Source organism: Pelodiscus sinensis, chromosome 32, assembly GCF_052426305.1.
Source record: "Pelodiscus sinensis isolate ZL-2025 chromosome 32, ASM5242630v1, whole genome shotgun sequence".
In the NCBI taxonomy this organism is placed as follows: domain Eukaryota; kingdom Metazoa; phylum Chordata; order Testudines; family Trionychidae; genus Pelodiscus; species Pelodiscus sinensis.
In genome coordinates, this window is record NC_143083.1 from 6,478,026 (window position 1) to 6,496,313 (window position 18,288).

The 18,288-nt window shown below is 50.6% G+C and overlaps 1 protein-coding gene across 1 annotated transcript; it reads left to right on the top strand.

Annotated features, from left to right (window-relative positions):
• The first annotated feature begins 3,355 nt into the window (after positions 1 to 3,355).
• Positions 3,356 to 18,081, top strand: LOC102454464 (potassium voltage-gated channel subfamily V member 2-like). Its single transcript, XM_075903131.2, has 4 exons — positions 3,356 to 3,505; positions 5,008 to 5,085; positions 6,607 to 13,789; positions 16,954 to 18,081. The coding sequence occupies exons 3-4, from the start codon at positions 12,527 to 12,529 to the stop codon at positions 17,224 to 17,226; spliced, it is 1,536 nt and encodes a 511-aa protein (XP_075759246.1). The 5' UTR covers positions 3,356 to 3,505; positions 5,008 to 5,085; positions 6,607 to 12,526; the 3' UTR covers positions 17,227 to 18,081.
• Positions 18,082 to 18,288: the final 207 nt, after the last annotated feature.

Below are 18,288 nucleotides of genomic sequence, written 5' to 3' on the forward strand. Positions count from 1 at the left end.
TACAAAACAGAGCTTCTCCACAAGTGCTGTGCCAGGTTTCCCTGGTTACAGGTATGCTAACATTGCCCACAGCAATGATACTTGCTCAGTCAGTGCCATAGGCTGCTGTTGCCTTTTATTCACTGCTATAAATAAATCGGCTGTGTCTAGACTGGCATGATTTTCTGGGAATGCTTTTAATGGAAAAGTTTTCCGTTAAAAGCATTTTTGGAAAAGAGTGTCTAGACTGGCACGGACGCTTTCTGCAAAAGCATTTTTTTGCGGAAAAGCGTCCATGCCAATCTAGATGTGCTTTTGCGCAAAAAAGCCCCGATCGCCATTTTTGCGAACGGGGCTTTTTTGCGCAAAACAAATCTGAGCTGTCTACACTGGCCCTTTTGCACAAAAGGACTTTTGCCTGAATGGGAGCAGCATAGTATTTCCACAAGAAGCACTGATTTCTTACAGTAGGAAGTCAGTGCTTTTGCAGAAATTCAAGTGGCCAGTGTAGACAGCTGGCAAGTTTTTCCAGAAAAGCGGCTGATTTTCGGGAAAACTGGCCACTCTAGACACAGCCATCATGTATTATAGTCCAGATATTGTTAGTTACCACTGTTCTTCTCTTAGTTCAAACAAAACATCTCTATCCATTATATCTAGTCATTCTATCCTTAGGTGAAGATGGATTGATGTGTTCTTGTACTATCTCTTAGGAATGCATTTCTTTAGTTACGTGAGATCTTGATACGGTCTTGCATGGCATTCTTATCAATAAACTAGGGAAATACAACCTAGCTGGGGCTACTGTAAGGTGGATGCATAACTGGCTGGATAAGAGAGAAGAGTCATGCTGTAAGGGCATAACAAGTGGGGTTCTGCAGTGGTCTGTTTTGGGACCAGTTCTGTTCAATATTTTCATCAATGATTTAGGTATTGGCATAGAGATTCAGAGGGGTAGTAGCCATGTTAGTCTGCATCTGAAAAAACTTACAGTGAATTTTCTTGCAGCAGCTTAGAGACTAACAAAAATGTATATAATATCATAAGCTTTTGTGGGCAAAACCCACTTCTTCAGATTGCATAGAGAGTATGCTTATTAAGTTTGCAGATACCACCGAACTGGGAGGCATTGCAAGTGCTTTGGAGGATAGGCTCATAATTGGAGAAATGGTCTGAGGTAAATAGGATGAAGTTTAATATGGTCAAATGCAAAGTACTCCATTTAGGAAGGAACAATCAGTTACATACATACAGAATGGGAAGTGACCTAGGAAGGAGTACTGCAGAAAGAGATCTAGGATCATAGTGGACCACAAGGCTAAACATGAGTGGCTGTGTCTACACTGGCATGAATTTCCGGAAATGCTTAAAACGGAATACTATTCCGTTTTCAGTTTTTCGGGAAAAGGAGCGTCTACATTGGCAGGCTGCTTTTCCGGAAAAGCCCTTTTTCCGGAAGAGCGTCTGTGGCCAATGTAGACGTGCTTTTCCGGAAAAGAGCCCTGATCGCCATTTTCGCGATCGGGGCTTTTTTTCCGGAAAAGACTACTGGGCTGTCTACACTGGCCCTTTTCCGGAACAGTGTTCCAGAATAAGGACTTATGCCCGAGTGGGAGCAGAATAGTTTTTCCGGAATAGCGGCTGATTTTGTACAGTAGAGCATTGTTGCTTTTCCGGAAATTCAAGGGCCAGTGTAGACAGCTCACAGCTTATTCCGGAAAAGCGGGTGATTTTCCGGAATAAGTGGCCCAGTGTAGACACAGCCGAGTCAATGTAACACCTGCAAAAAAAAAAGCAAAAAAAAAAAAAGCCAAAAACAAACACAGAAAAACACCATGATTCTGGGACACATTGACAGGAGTGCTGTGAATAAGATATAAGAAGTCATTCTTCTGCTCTCCTCTGCGCTGATCAGGGCTCAATTGGAGTATTGGGTCCAGTTCTGGGCACCATATTTCAAGAAAGATGTGGAGAAATTGGAGAAGGTCCAGAGAAGAGCAACAAAAATGATTAAAGGTTTAGAGAAAGTGACCTATGAAGGAAGAATGAGGCTATGTCTACGCTGGCGCGTTCTCATGCAAAAACTATTTTGTGGAAGAGAGCTTCTGCAAAAACTCTTCCAGAAGAGAGCATCTACACTGGCATGTGCTTTTGTGCAAGAGCATCCTTGCCAGTGTAGACACTCTCTTGCGCAAGACAGCTCTGATGGCCATTTTAACCACAGGGCTTTCTTGTGCAAGTAATTCATGTTGCCTGTCTACATTGGCCTCTTCTAGAACAGCTCTTGTGCAAGAGGGCTTATTCCTGAGCGGGAGCATCTGAGTTCTCGTACAAGAAGCCCTGATTTTATACATTAGAACTTCAGTTTACTTGCACAAGAACACGTGGCCCATGTAGACAGGCAGCAAGTTTTTGCGCGAGATTGCTCCAGTGTAGACACAGCCTGAAAGAATTGGGCTTGTTGAGTTTAAAAAAGGGAAGACTGAGAGGAGACATGATAGCTGTTTTCAAGTATCTAAAAGGGTGTCACAAAGAGGAGGGAGAAAAATTGTTCTGCAGGGCCTCTAATGATAGGACAAGAAGCAATGGACTTAAATTGCGGCAAGGGAGGCTTAGGTTGGACATTAGGAAAAACTTCCTGTCAGGGTGGCTAAATACTGGAATAAATTGCCTAGGGAGGTTGTGGAATTTTCATCACTGCAAAAGCGACGAGGAGTTGCACCTGACGAAGTGGGTCTTTGCCCACGAAAGCTTATGCTCTTACACTTCAGTTAGTCTATAAGGTGTCACAGGACTCCTCGTCGCTTTTGCAGATTCAGACTAACACGGCTACCCCTCTGATATTCATCACTAGAGATATTCAACAGCAGGTTAGATAGGATCTGTCAGGGATGACCTCTGAGAGCAGGGGTCTGGACTTGATGATCTCTCCAGGTCCCTTCTGGTTCTAATATTCTATGATCTTCATCTTTGTGTATCAGCCTCTCCAGCCAGCACTGTACTGGGTGTTCACTGATGCCTAGTGTGGTGGTATTTCCCCAAAACCAGGCCTGTGCTGTTCCCAGGGCTGGTTATGCCTGGGGCTCCAGGCAGAAAAGATCACGTGTGTAAGCCTGAAAGCTGGTTGCTTTCGCCAGCAGACGGTGCAGTCAGTGATATTCCCTGGCCCGTCTCGTGTCTCTAGAGGGAAGCTGCAGCGGGAACAGGCGCCCAGGAGCAGCTGCTGCTGCCTGCCAGGGACTTGTCCTGTGGGCGCGTGACTCCCTGGCCGTAGCTGGTCTCCATGGTTCTGGGCAAGCGCAAGGCACGGCGCCAGTGCAGTGCCTCGTTGGCTCTCCTGCGCATGCGTTCGCCTTGGGGGCCGCCTCCCATTCATGTCCCGCGCATGCGTCTTCCTAGGAGTGCCCCGCCTTAGCCCCCTGCTGCGCATGCGCCAGCGTTGGGCGGGCGGGTGGCATGTGGGTGTTGCTCGCGCTGCTGCTGAGGCTTATGGCGGTCGGGGGGCTGGAGTCGCCTGCTGGAAACGGTGAGGGCCAGGGCCGGGGCCGGGGCCGGGCCGGCTCACTGCATCCCTCAGCCCCGGTCACCGCTCGCCGCCCTTCACGTGGCGCCCACCCCTCTGGGCGGCTATTGGTCCACGGCCGCTCGCGCTCGTGCCCCTTCCTCTCCCCATTGGTCAGCGGGGAGGCCGGGTCTGGCGCGTGAATGGCCCCGGCTGGGGGCTGGGGCGGAGCCGAGGCGCGGTGGGGGCGTGGCCAGTGCCCCTGCACGCTGGGCTTTGGGAGGGGTTGGGGCGCCCCGCGCGGCTTGTGTTGCTGCGCGCGGTGCCCCCCCCCCGCCTGGCTCTGCAGCCGCCGCGCGCAGCACTGACCCGCCTCCCCCTTCAGCCTCGGGCCTGCCCTGCAGCCCCCGCAGCGCGCGGTGCTGGACTCCCGGGCGTGTCCGCCGCCTGCCCCTGCAGCGCTTCTGCGATGGCCGCCGGGACTGCCCTGACGGCGCGGACGAGTCGGCGGCGGCCTGCCAGCACCTGGGGGTCCCGCCTCCCTGCCCCTGCCTGTTCCAGTGTGCGGCGGGGGCGGAGTGCTTTCCCGCCACGTGGGCCTGCGACGGCCACGCCGACTGCGAGGCTGGGCAGGATGAGGAGGAGTGCGCTCCGGACCGGCCTGGGGCTTCCCGCGCTCCCAGCACGGCCCGGGCAGGTGAGACCGGGTCTGTCAGCCAGAATGGCCGGGGGTCAAACGAGGTGGGAGAGAATGGCTCTGAGTGCGCGGGCAGGCTGGGACTGGAACATTAAGTGCTGAAAGAAGCCCTGTCAGCTTCTATAAGGGCCTTCAGTCAGAAAAGTTTACATGTAACAAGGGACATCCGGGATTCCTGCAACTTGAACAGCTGAGAGAAAATTAGGACTGGTTTAGACTGGGAATATAGCAATGCCCCTATGCTGACTGAAGCCCTTTTTTAGACGAGGCTACATTGACAGAACCCCTCCTGTCATCGATTTTTGTCTGCTCTGTAGTGCTACAGCACTGCAGCTCTGTTGCAGCTGCAGTTTAAGAGCAGACCTACCCTTTGTTTTATCCGTCTTTTTCCTTGGTTGTATTTGTGCCTGTAACAGTGCCCTGTTGTGGTCTCTTTGCTCCCATCCTCTCAGTCTCATCCTCTCTGGCCCTTTCTTTCATAGAGAAGGTGGGTCAGGTGATCCAGATTTTACCTGGTCCACTTTGTCTTTCTAATATGTGGAACCAACACAGCTACAGCAACATCTCTGCCATAGCTTCTCTGCTTTCCCTTCTCACCAGCGGTCACGTTCCCGTAGTTGTTCATGTGGGTTTTTCATATAGCAGTAGGGCAGAGAAAATGTTTTTTTAATCAAAAAATTTGGTGGTGAAACCCCCCAAATGGGCAAGCAGAATGAAGGGTCAGGTGCAGAATGGGAACCGCTTTGAACAACTTTTTAAGCATGCGTCAGTCTGTGTGATAGTCTCCTTTGAAAGCCCGACAACTGACTGTCTTCTGCTTTCATTTCAGATAATTCAACTAACCACAAATCTGGGAAAACTGTGTTGTCTGGGACTCAAGGCCCCTTGTGGGTGACAGCTGTTTTTGGTATGTGAGAATCTGAAGGTGCATCAGAACAGATCTTGGCTTCACTGAGTCGCATTCATGAAAACTGAACTTGCCTCCTAGGAGGCAGGATGCAGTTTGTTCAGTAATGGCTGTCTTGGGACCTCCTCGGATCCCTCTTGCTGCTGCATGGTTTAAGCCTGCAGTGGTTTTCTCTAACCAATTTGCCTCAAGGGCTTAGATGGCAAAGGCCAAAGTTCTGTATTTTTCAGCTTTGGGAAAAGACAGTTTCCTTCTCCTGTTGAAAACAGTCCCACTGCGTAGGAGGTGCAATCCCCGCTTCTTGCTATTTTGTCTGTTAAATGATGGGGCAATGACATGGAGGCAAGAATCCCAGCAGCTCATTGCCCGTGTGTTCTTCGCTTTCTAGTGCTCCTGAGTGTACTGGTAGCTGCAGGCTGCACTGTTACCAGGAGGCAATTCAGAGCAAAGAACAGCTTCTTCACCTTTAGCTTTGAGAGAGCTTCCAAAGAGCATCTGGTGCTAGACAGGAGACCTTCTGCGTCATTTCCCTAATAGGTATGTCTCCCATTCTGCACGGGAACCAAATTCCTTTGTATAGGGAGGAAAAGGTGGCCCTCCCCCATTCTGAGCTCTCCTCCCTTTTGTACCCTTCTCCTCTCCATTAGCTCTCTGGTTGGGTAAAAATAATTCCCAGCTGCCTGTGCTGCAGTGAATTCCTTTCTCTGAGAGGGGCTGGAAAGGGGTCTCCTCCTACAACTCCTCCCCATAACTTCTCTGTGCTGGGAGGACTGCTGGCAGCTCTTTCAATGACTGGTTATTTGCAGTGGGAATTAAGTGCAGTTGTTGAACCTGGAAGAAGCTATTAGTCTCTAGATTGGGGTGGGCAAACTTTTTGGTCTGAGTCACAATTGAGTTCAGGAATTGTGTGGAGGGCTGTGTAGGGGAGATTGTGTCTCTGTAAAGAGACAGGCATGGCCCAGTCCCCTCCTCTATCTGAACCATGATTCCCCTTCCCCCCCCCCCCGACACACACACTTTCTGCTCTCTCTGCAACCCGCTCCCCTGCTGATGGTCCCCTGTGAACCCCTGCCCCTATCCAGTTCCCCTTGCTCCCTGCCCCCAGCACTCCTCAACCCTGTCCACCACCACCTCCCACTCACCTTCCCCTGACCACCTCCTATCCAACTCTCCCTGCTCCCTGAACACACCACCCAGAGCACTGGGGCTGGCAGCACTGCAGCTGTGTCCACTGGAGCACAGGTGCTGGGAGAGCTAAGGCTCCGGGGGAGGGGAGTGTTCAGAGGCTAGTCTCCCTGGGCGGGAGTTCAAAGACTCTGGCAGGCTGGATGTGGCCGGCAGGCTGGATGTGGCCTACAGGCCATAGTTTGGACCCCTCTGCCCTAGTTGCTAAGAGATTGTGTAAAGCCCCCAAATTAGCAGGGTATGGGTTCCCCATGTGGTTTGCGAGTTGAAATGAAATGAAAACCTTTGACAGCGAATATGAAATAACCAGGTTCTTTGTTTTTCTTCATCTTTCAGGAAGCTGCATTGTTGTGAGATGAGACACAGCTTGGTCCTCCTCATCACACACCCTCCAAGTGCCGATCAAGCAGTTTCTGGGACTAGTTTTCTGGGTTTGATTGGGTGACAATCACAATGGAGTAATCAAGGACTCTTCCTTGGGCACAGGGAGCTTAGATTGTGGCAGTGGGGAGTCAGAAGTGATGGTCTCTGGTGCTCTAAAATCAATTCTACGGGAATGTGATAGAAACTTGAAATGTCACATTGGTTCACCCATTCCCATCCTCCCTCCCTCGGGGTTATTCTACAAGATGCCTCGTCCTGAAAGAAAGGTTCTAGAGCTATTCCAGTGAATAGTGCACATCTCTGCAGATGAATAGTGTATCATCTCTGCAGTACATCCGGGCAGCTCTCCCTTTCCCACATCTACCTAAGAGTTCATCGCAAACTACCTCTTCCTACCAGGCTGTATCTTACCTGTTAACATAATTATTTACTACTGTTCCAAGGCAGGCCATTCCATTCTACACACCTGGGGGGGTATAATATAACTTCAGTCCCTGATGACACTGCTCCTCCTCCTAACTCATTGGCTCGGACTTACCAAAAATTCTTAAAATGTAATTGATGCACGAGACCCATCAAGGAGCTGGAAAATTGAAGTCTCCTGTATGGTTGTCTTTGCATTGGGTCACAGGCTGTATAGCATAGGGCAGGCAGGAGAGGAGTGCCTTCAAATCCCAAGGTAGGAGGTATGCTCAGCTCTTTCCAGGATTGGGCTCAGAGTTTCCAATTTGATACTAAAATTCTGGATGTTGAATCCTCGGTGCAGTTATTTTAACACCTGGAGCTGGCTTACCTCTTTTGCTTTTAGCTGCGAGTAGCTTTGGTCTCAAAGGTCAGCTGTTAGCTCCATTTCAGATCTTGGTCTGTATAACATTTTGTCATGAACTCTTATTACATAAGGGTAAATCAAAAGTACTGTAGGGAAAACTTCTGTTCCAACGCAGAAAGCTGGCTCTGGTGGAGGGCAGGCACTGTCTTGTCCCTCTATTCCAATGTTGACAGGCAAGACCTATTCTAGGCTGAATGTGGTGTCTTCGAGGTGAGAATTCTGTTTGCAGGGCATACGCTCCAGGTAGCAGCCTGGGACTCCTTGGGTTTTTACATTCAATACACCAGTGTGAGAGGGATTCTGTAAGAGAGATGACACGTTTAGAATCTTGGCTCTTGCCAGCGTTGGAATGGAGCGGCAATGAGAGGCTGAACCCCAGAGGCACCGTGCATTGCGTTCTGCACAGTGGGCAAAGAATTGCAGTTGAGTGAGTAGTGAATAATATTGTATGAATTAAAGATCTTTAGAGAACGTGTGGTTGCCTCCTGGATTTTGTTTCATGGGTCATATCTATTTTCTGTGATTCAGTCACTGCTCAGCACTGAGGCAAACAGACCAGTGTATGGACAGAAACAGTCTAATACAAATGCAGTAACAACAGAGGATGGCCACATCTGAAGTCCAGCACAATGCTTTTTTGGCAGGGGATGTAAGGTCACTTCGTAGGAGGTTAACACTGATGGCTGTTCTTGTGTCAGGAGTTGAGGAAGGATTTAGCTAGAGCAGGCTTGGCCAAAGGGGCTTCTGTTGGCCAGATCTGGCTCACCAAACTGTTGGATCTGACCCACGGACACCTTGCTGCACCTCCACCAGACCTGGGGACAGGGAAGCACATAGTCTCCACCTCCCCTTACCAAGGATGTGTGGTGGCTAGAGAGAAACACCAGCCTCTAGCCATCGGGGCTTTTTTTGCGCAAAACACTTTTTAGCTGTCTGCACTGGCCCTCTTGTGCAAATACATTTGCACAAGAGGGCTTTTTCCCCGAATGGGAGCAGCATAGTATTTGCGCAAGAACACTGACAATCTTACATTAGATCGTCTGTGTTCTTGCGCAAATTCAAGCGTTTGCGGAAAAACTTGCCAGTCTAGATGCAGCCCCTCAGTCCCAGCACATGTCTGGTCCCACCAGCTGACCCCAGGCTGCCCTGCTGTGGCTCTGCCTTTGAATTTGGAGCCAGCACACATGCTGGGACTGAGCCTGCCTTCCGGCTCCAATTTCAAATGCAGAACTGCAGTAGAGGCAGCCTGGAAGCAGGACCAGCCATTGGGACCTGGTGCATAGAATCATAGAACCATAAAGCTGGAAGAGACCTCAGAAGGTCATCAAGTCCAGTCCCCTGCCCTAGGCAGGAACAATCCCAACTAAATCAACCCAGCCAGGGCTTTGTCAAGCCAAGACTTAAAAATTTCTAGGGATGGAGACTCCCTTACTTCCCTAGGTAACCCATTCCAGTGCTTCACCGCTCTCCTAGTGAAATAGTTTTTCCTAATATCCAACCTGGACCTCTCCCACCGCAACTTGAAACCATTGTTCCGTGTTCTGCCATCTGTCACTACTGAGAACAGCTTTTCTCTAGCCTCTTTGGAACCTCCCTTCAGGAAGTTGAAGGCTGCTATCAAATCCCCCCTCACTCTTCACTTCTGCATGCCAGAACTGAGCCCCTCTGCTGGCTTGTAGCTGTGTAACAATAGGATATTTAACAGCTAGGCTATGTCTAGACTGGCATGATTTTCCACAAATGCTTTTAACGGAAAAGTTTTCCGTTAAAAGCATTTTTGGAACAGAGCGTCTAGATTGGCACGGGTGCTTTTTTGCAAAAGCACTTTTTGTGGAAAAGCATCCGTGGCCAATCTAGACGTGCTTTTCCGCAAAAAAAGCCCTGATCGCCATTTTCGCAATCGGGGCTTTTTTGCAGAAAACAAATCTCAGCTGTCTGCACTGGCCCTCTTGTGCAAAAGGGACTTTTGCCTGAATGGGAGCAGCATAGTATTTCCGCAAGAAGCACTGATTTCTTACAGTAGGAAGTCAGTGCTTTTGCGGAAATTCAAGCGGCCAGTGTAGACAGCTGGCAAGTTTTTCCGCAAAAACAGATGATTTTGCAGAAAAACTTGCCAGTCGAGACACAGCCCTACAGTTTTAAACTATTCTTAACATTCCTATCTCCATGAATTGCATGCAAGCATCTTGGGATTAGGGCAGCATAGCTAAACATCCACAAAGGAGATAATGCCTGTGTTAAAGTGCACAGTTAACTGTATCCTTAACTCTGGTCATCTGAAGAAGTTGGCTTTGCCCACGAAAGCTCATGATCCCATCTACATGTTGTGTTAGTCTAAAAAGTGCTACCAGACCATTTGTTGTTTAAGTTTATCCTGTACCCTATAGAGAGTCTGTGGTGTTCCCATATCCAATAAGTAAATGCTTATTGGATAGTCAAGTAGCCACTCAACTAATCACTACACCCCCCTTGCTGCCTGTATCAGAGAGGGGATGACCGGGAGCCAGTGCTGAAGGGAACCAGATTTAAGCTGGTTTCCCTCTCTCCTCCCCAGCACCATCTCATTGGGAGGCAGAGGCATAGCAGGGAAACAGCATGAATGGGAGCTGCTTCTGTCCCCGATGGCACCAGTTCCCACTGCCTGTGCTACTGCTTTTGAAATGTATAAGAACCCTTTGGGACTCTTATATGTTTCAAAAGCAGAAGTGCCGGACTGTGCGTGGAGTAAGTGAGACTCCCAACTCGCCCCATGCTCTCTGCAGTGCACCCTTTTTGCTGCCTCTGTGAGAGGTTACAAAGGGGAACAGGAGTTGGTGCTAGGGGTAGCCAGCTTAAATGCCAGTTCTCCCCCCCCCCCCCAGTACCATCTCCATGCCTCCTGCTCCCCCCACTGCCTCTATCAGCCCTTTTCTGCAGGGGTCCCAGTGAGGAGCTGGGCCTCCTATGGACAGGGGCTGTTGCCACCAAGTAGCCAGGGATGGCCATAGACAGTGGCCCCTTGCCCAAGACCAGCCTTGGCCACTGCAAGTAGGGGCTGTTCCAGCACCAGCCCCTGTTCGTGGCGGACAGAACTGTCTGCTACAAACAGAGGCTGCTGGACTCAGCGCAAGCCAGGACTGAGCAGTCCCAGCTCATGCTGATTGCTACACTTCTGCATTTTAAATGTAGTAAGAGCTCAGTGGCTCTTATTATATTTAAAATGCAGAGAAGAAGCACAGGTGGCTCCGAAGCCGGCTCCTGGAGCTACCTCTGCTGTGGCTCTGCACAGCAGCACACAATTTGTATCGACTATATGATTAGCCAGGTAATCGCATTACAACATTCTTATTTCCATACAGTCCATTGGTTGTGGGTACATGCCATTTTGGATAACATGATGCATCTTGTAGATTTTTCTAGAGTCTTACGTGCACCTACCTGTGCTGCATCTTGTCAGTCATACTGGTGTGGTCCAGCTTCATGAATTTAGGGTGGGATTTTCATAGATTATGAAACCAGAAAGGACTGTTGTAATAAGGACCTGGTTGCACTTCATAATATAGGCTAAAAAAACTTCCTGCATTAATTCATGTTTGAACTAGAGCAAGGGTATTCAACGTGCAGCCCACAGCCTGTTTGCAGCCCGTGGTGGGGTTTGGGTTTACATGGGGCCCAACATGTGGCCTGCGGGTGGGAGCCAAAACAAAAAAAGGAGTCAATATAATGGGCTTCTGTTGAGCTGCGGTATAGTAGTTAAATTCCTGGACTGTCATTGCTCATTAAAAGTGCTGTCCTATGGGTGGAAATCAGGTAAATATTGCATTTTATTATTATCAGCAGAACTGACTGAAATGGGGCATGTGTGTTGTGTAGTCTTTCCTTACTCTTTGTATTCATGCCCATCAGTGTGAAAGAAGCTGTTTGCATATATATTTGCACGTATATGCAACCACACTTAAGTTGCGGCCCTCGGCATGTGTATCATTGTGGCTCCTGGGGCTTCCAAAGTTGAATAGCCCTGAAGTAGAGCAGACCTGTGGGGAAAACTTCCGATCTTAATTTAAAGATGTTTAGTGATGGAAAATCCACTGTAACTATTGGCAAACTGGTCCAATGGTTAACTATTCTCACCTTTAAAAAAAAAAACCTTCATCTTCCAACCACTGGATCTCATTATGCCTTTGCTTGTTTGAAGAGCTCTCTATTATCAAATCTCTGTTCCCTGTGAGGGGGTGCTTACAGACTGGGATCAAATTATTCCTTAAAGTTCTCTTTGATAAGATAAACAAACAGCTTGGTCTCCTTGACCCTTCCACAGTAAAGCCCAGTTTCCTATTATCATGCGCATGGCCTGGGAATTAGCTGCCTGGCTCTCATTGGCATTCTATAGGAGTTGAATATCCAAAGGCATTGCAGTGCTTGAAGATGCAGATTGATACTTTTGAAAATCCCTCTATACATCTAAATATCTTTAAACAATCCAGGTCTGACTCCATTAAGGCACTTTGAAAATACCTTAGTAAATTCTAGCTCCTTTCTAGTGTACATTCATAATTTTGTTTGAACCCCATTCAAGGCATTTTAAATGTCTTAATTTAGGATTTAAATATTAATATGGTCATTCAAATTCTCATAGTGATACCTAGCAAATTCAGATGTAAGTTATTTATTCCCAACTGCTGGAAAGTGGGCTAATGTGTGGTAGAAACTACCATCTGAAATGGTGGTGGCAAGGAAAAGAATGAAAAATGCTTGTACGACCAGAGTTCCTTATAGAAAGGGTTAAACCATTAATCTTATTAGTATCTTACGGAGCTAGAACGTAGCTGTCTCCAGCCTGCACTGTATAAGCCCAGTATAAGCCCAGTCTGATAAGTAATCTGCTTTGTCAGCCTAGGAGGGCAGAGGATCAAGGACTGATGCAGCCTGTGGCAGTGGAAGGCTAGGTGCTCTTGATAGCCTGTTTACGAGTGTAGGGAACACAGCGCACACATCATGGAAGCATTGCTGTGAAATCAAAGCTGTCAACTGCCTCGCTGTCTTTGGTGGGCTTTCGGCAGTGACATGCCGCGCACTGTGAGGCAGCTGGGGAAGAGACGCGCAAGCCTCTCTGCCAATCTGAAAATTGGGGACCACCACCGGCGTTGTTGGACCCCCGAGGAGGAAGAAGTCGTCTTCCCTTTTGCCCAGGACAGTCTAGTGAAGCAGTGGAGTTCCATGCATAATGTGACTGAGCAGGGCCAGGAGAAAAACCAGGCTCCTCCCCAACAGAGCAAATGGTTCCTCAACATCAACGTAGGGGGAAAATCTTTCCAGATCGCTTACAAAATGGCTGCCCGTTACCCCATCACCAGAATTGGGAAGCTGGCCACCTCCACGGACCCCACAAAGAAGCTGAAACTTTGTGATGACTACTCAGTGCAGAGGAACGAGTACTTCTTTGACCGAGACCCTTTAATCTTCCATTACATCTTCCACTTTTACCACAGTGGTGTCCTGTGGATCATGGATGAGCTGTGCCCTGCTAACTTTGTGGAGGAAATTGATTATTGGGGCATCCATCTGAAATACTCCCAGCGGTGCTGCCGGATCCTGTTTGAGGAGAAGCAAGACGAGCTCAAGGAATACCTGAAAATCCAGCGAGAGCTGGAGGCGGAGCTCGAACCACTGGAGCAAGAGGAGCACTTTGAGGGCAAATGTCTGGGGGAGTTCCGGAAAGCTGTCTGGAACCTCATTGAGAAACCCTTCTCCTCCATCCCTGCCAAGATCATTGCTGTCATGTCCAGCTTCTTTGTGCTGATCTCCATTGTGGGCATGACACTCAGCACAGTGGAGGAGATGCAGCACAAGACTGGAAAGGCATGCATGGAGCAGCTGGAGACCATCTGTGCCATCTTCTTCACCTCTGAGTACCTCATGCGGCTCATTTCCACAGCCACCTTCCAGAAGTTCCTGCGGGCAGCTTTCAATGCCATCGACCTGGTGGCCATCCTGCCCTTCTACATTCAGATTCTCTTTGAGCACCTGGATGAAGGCGATGCACTTTACCATGAGGAGCGGCACAAAATGGCGAGTGTGGGCAAGCTGGGCAAAGTCCTGAAGCTCATCAAACTCATGCGGATTTTTCGCATCCTCAAGCTGGCTCGCCATTCCACTGGCCTTCGGGCTTTTGGCTTCACCATGCGCCAGTGCTACCAGCAGGTGTGCTGCCTCCTCCTCTTCATCGCCCTGGGTGTCTTTACCTTCTCAGCTTTGATGCACTCAGTGGAACATGATGTCCCTGGCACCAATTTCACCAGCATCCCTGATGCGTGGTGGTGGGCAGCGGTAAGAGGCAGTCATTCCTCACAAAGGGAAATGGGTGGATGGGTACCATGGACAACTGAACCTGCTGGGGCTGAGCTCAATGTCGTAGGAGCTGCTGGCCAGGAGCCAGAGTCATGCCCGAGTCTCCCCCAGCATAAGCAGTAACTTCTGATCTCAGGCCTGAGGTGGCCTGAGATTCTGCCAACTCTGGAAGAAGAAATCAATGACTGGAGTGTTGCTGTCTGAGTCCCGAAACAAGCTGGTATTAGGAAATGAGACAGCTTTCGAAAGGGTTCACAACTGTGCTGCCACACTCCAGTCCCTAGGGAGCTGTGCCAAGTAAGCATCCCCCACCCTGTGCCTGCACCCCTGCCCACCCAGACCCTACACCCCTACTCCCTAGCCCACTCCTGCACCCAAACTCTGCACCCCCGCTCCTCCCACACTTTACCAGCCTTCCAGACCTAGCAACCCCCAATCCACTCCTGCACCCTCCCTCCCATCCAGACCCCAAGTCCCCTCCCTGACAACCCCCTCCCACTCACTGAACCCTTCATTTTTGGCCACACCCCAGAGCCTAGGGGCCCCACAAAATCTACTAAACCAAGCCCCCCTAGAAACCTGAATTACTGGGGATTTCACAGGTTGAACGGACAATTGTCAAAGGTGGCTTAGGGTTACTCATGCTGCCTCAGTGCAAGGGGATGAACTAGATGATACCATGAAGGCCCTGATTCTATAACTCAGCACTGAAGGGATTCAGCCTTTCTCCTCAGTGCAATGGGGAGCAATTATCAGCTTGAGTGTCACTGTTAGCCCAGGCTCAGAACATGACTGACTTGGGAGCAAGGGCTTTATATGTGGCAAGGAGGAGGGTTAGGGACAGCATCCAACTCAGAGCCCACCTAACTCTGCAGTGGAGACAGTCCTGTGAGTGTGGGTCAGAGACGGGGAACTCATGGTTTGGGGAGCAGCTTTGAGGGCAGTGGGCTAATACCTGGACTCCCTGAGCCTGAGAGACACATTGTCTGGTGCCCAGAGGGTGGGGATGAAGGTGACATGGTCTGCTGGGTGTGAGAGAGGCAGGCAGGCAGGGGAGAGGGACCCTTACACTGTCACAGGGTTTGGTCTAAGGGGGTATGTCTACACTACAAAGTTAGTTCGAACTAACGGACGTTAGTTCGAACTAACTTTAATAGGTGCTACACTAGCGCTCCGCTAGTTCGAATTTGAATCGAACTAGCGGAGCGCTTAGTTCGAACTAGGTAAACCTCATTTTACGAGGACTAACGCCTAGTTCGAACTAGCTAGTTCGAACTAAGGGCTGTGTAGCCCTTTAGTTCGAACTAGTGGGAGGCTAGCCCTCCCCAGGTTTCCCTGGTGGCCACTCTGGCCAACACCAGGGAAACTCTATGCCCCCCTCCCGGCCCCGGACCCCTTAAAGGGGCACGGGATGGCTACGGTGCCCGTGCCAGGTGCAAGCCTGCCAGCACCCAGCTAGCAGACCCTGCACCTGGCACGGCACAGAGCCACCCACCCGATGCCCCCCAGCCCACCCCCTCTTGCCGGGACCAGGCTGGCGGCTCCCGGGAGCTTGCCCTGGACCGCAAGAGGCGGGCACCTTCCTGGGCTAGTGCGGACATCGTGGACCTCGTCCACGATCTCCGCACTAGGCACAGGAAAGTGGCCGTCTAGGGCAGGAGAGCTGCCAGCCTGGCCACCCAGGACCAGGTGTGCATGAAAACCAAGGGGGTCCACTGAGACCCCCGACCCTGAGCCCTGAGCTTACAATGGCCGTCCTGGGTCAGACCAAAGGTCCATCTAGCCCAGTAGCCTGTCTGCCGACAGCGGCCAACCCTAGGAACCCTGGAGGGGATGGACCGAAGACAGTGACCAAGCCATTTGTCTCGTGCCATCCCTCTCCAGCCTTCCACAAACTTTGGGCAGGGACACCACTCCTACCCTCTGGCTAATAGGACTCCATGGACCCAACCTCCATGACTTGATCTCACTTCCCTTTAAACTCTGTTCTAGTTGTAGCCTTCACAGCCTCCTGCAGCAAGGAGTTCCACAGGTTAACTATTTGCTTTGTCAAGAACAACTTTCTCTTACTAGTTTCAAGCCTGCTACCCATTCCTTTCCTTTGGTGTCCTCTAGTCCTTCTTTATGGGAACTCAGGAAGAACTTTTCTGAATGCACCCTCTCCACCCAACCCCTGCTTTTAGAGACCTCTATCCTGTCCCCCCTCCATCTCCTCTTTTCTAAGCTGAACAGTCCCAGTCTCTGTAGCCTCTCTTCATCTGGGACCTGTTCCCAACCCCTGATCATGTTAGTTGCCCTCCCCTCTCCCAGCCTTTCTCTTCCCCTCTCCCACCTCCTTTTCCCAGTGTCCCCCAGTTTTTTTCAATAAAGACAGAGTCAATGTTGGAAGGAACGTTATCTTTATTTTGTACATCAATAAGAAGAGGGGCTAGGGAAGGGTAAGTGGAAGGAGGTGAGGGAGGAATGGGGTACGAGCCCCCGATGGGGAGGACTGGGCTGGCTCTGCGGGCTTCTGGGGGTGGAAGCTCTCCTGCAGCCCCCCAATTACTCCCTCTCCCCAGATGGCAGCCTGCGGCAAGTGCAGCCGGGCTGATGGCCGAGTGGTGTGATGTGCCCAGTGTGGGCACTCAGGGCACTCCAAGCCAGAACTTCTTTGCAAGCGGGGCACCCCTTAGAACTGTGTGTCCGGGGTGGGGGTCGGGACCCTTTAAGCGCAGCCCTCGGCTAGCCTGAGACAGCATCTCCATGCTCTAAGTCCTCCTTTTATGCCCTGCCGGCACTGCTTCCGGCCATCCTTAAGCCCTGTTCAGAGTCCACTCAATGTGGACTTACTAGTTCGAACTAGCAAAACGCTAGTTCGAACTAGTTTTTAGTTCTAGACGCGTTAGTTCGAACTAGCTTAGTTCGAATTAACTAATTCGAACTAAGTTAGTTCGAACTAGCGCTGTAGTGTAGACGTACCCAGGGAGACTTATGGAGCAGTCCCTAACTTGGGTGGCCCCCTAGGGCTGTGACTTAGCTGTCAGGGGCAGGCTGTCATGGCAGTAGGGGGGCATGTCTCAGTGGTGGGGTCTGGCTTGGTGGCTGAGCAGGTCCAGCACTCAGGGGGATTGATAATTTCCCTCTCTTGACCCCCCTTTCAGGTCAGTCTCTCCACAGTGGGCTATGGAGACACGGTGCCGGACACAGTACTGGGCAGGATGGTGGCGTTTGGGTGCATCTCCTTTGGCATCATCCTCAATGGGATGCCCATCTCCATCCTGTATAACAAGTTCTCTGATTACTACGCCAAGCTGAAAGCCCACGAGAACGAGACCAGCCTTTCACTCAAGCTCACCAAGAAGATTCGCTTTAAGGAGCGAGCCCTGAGGAAGCTGGCTGAATGCTGCCATGCTGATGCCCATGATCACCGCTGAATGGGCCACAGGACCAGGCTACTCTGAACACCTACCAGGCCACTTGACCCCCCACTAGCCAGGGCCATCCAATGTGTCTCCCTCTCAGCCCACCTGACCTGACTACCCCGTATCAACTTGGTCAGCAGACCTCCCAGCATGGATACCCTACAGCCAATGGGGCCACCCAATGTGGCTACACCACACTACACGGCCATCCATCTGGTTAGTCTATCCCCACTGCTCTAGTAGGCCTTCTGGCCCTGTGCACCTACTTATGTGCCCTACAGGACACTTGGTGTGAGGGAGATGTCAGAGAGCAGCAGGGTAGGCTGGCATTTGCAGTATGATACTGCTGCAAAATTGTCCAGGCTGTTTGGAGGGAGGGAGCAGCGAGATGACTGAACCTCTGCTGTGCCCTACTGGGAATGTCTTGCTCGTTCCGAGACAGCCCAGTGCCACAGCTTGGCTGCCAGTGGGGCAGGAGCTCAGAGAAGAGACTCAGAAGGGGGTCTGGACCTAGAGGGACAGAAGGAAGGGCAGAACTGAAGCTGTCCAGCTTGGCTAAGGGAGCTGGGGAGAGCTCTCCAGACTTGAGAGGAAGCTGGGAATTAGTGTGAGCCCCACCTCTGGCCTGGGGGGAGTGGCTAAGTTAGGGTAAAGAAGGAATGTACCTGGGGCCCCCAGTGGGACACAGGAATTCAATGCTCCAGGCCAGTCCCAACATCAGCCAGTGCCCCCTTTTCTAGACCAGCCAGGCTCACTCTAGCTGATCAGCTTTTGCCTACGCGAACATAGCTGGTGGGGAGCTAAAGGTTCCTCACACTCACCATTTTATTGCATGTTTTGTTTCCTGATTAGTGTTTTTCTGAAAGCCCCGGCTCTGCCTGTGTGGGGATTGTGTGAGAGTCTCAGCTTGCACCTATGTGAACACTGTGATAACGCCAACCCCCTCCCAGAAGGCCAATAAATGAACCCAGAATTTATCATTTTAAAAAATCGAATGATTTTTAAAACAGCCTCGGATTGGGAGAGTCTGAGGCTGGGGAGAGGAGACACCTGCTACGCACTTGCCATCTTCCT

What these genes read in the sequence shown, in the direction of transcription:
- LOC102454464 (XM_075903131.2), top strand. Translation starts at nt 12,527, where the DNA reads ATGCCGCGCACTGTGAGGCAGCTGGGGAAGAGACGCGCAAGCCTCTCT. An exon ending in ATGCGTGGTGGTGGGCAGCG is followed by an intron (nt 13,790 to 16,953) that starts GTAAGAGGCAGT and finishes CCCCCCTTTCAG; the next exon opens with GTCAGTCTCTCCACAGTGGG.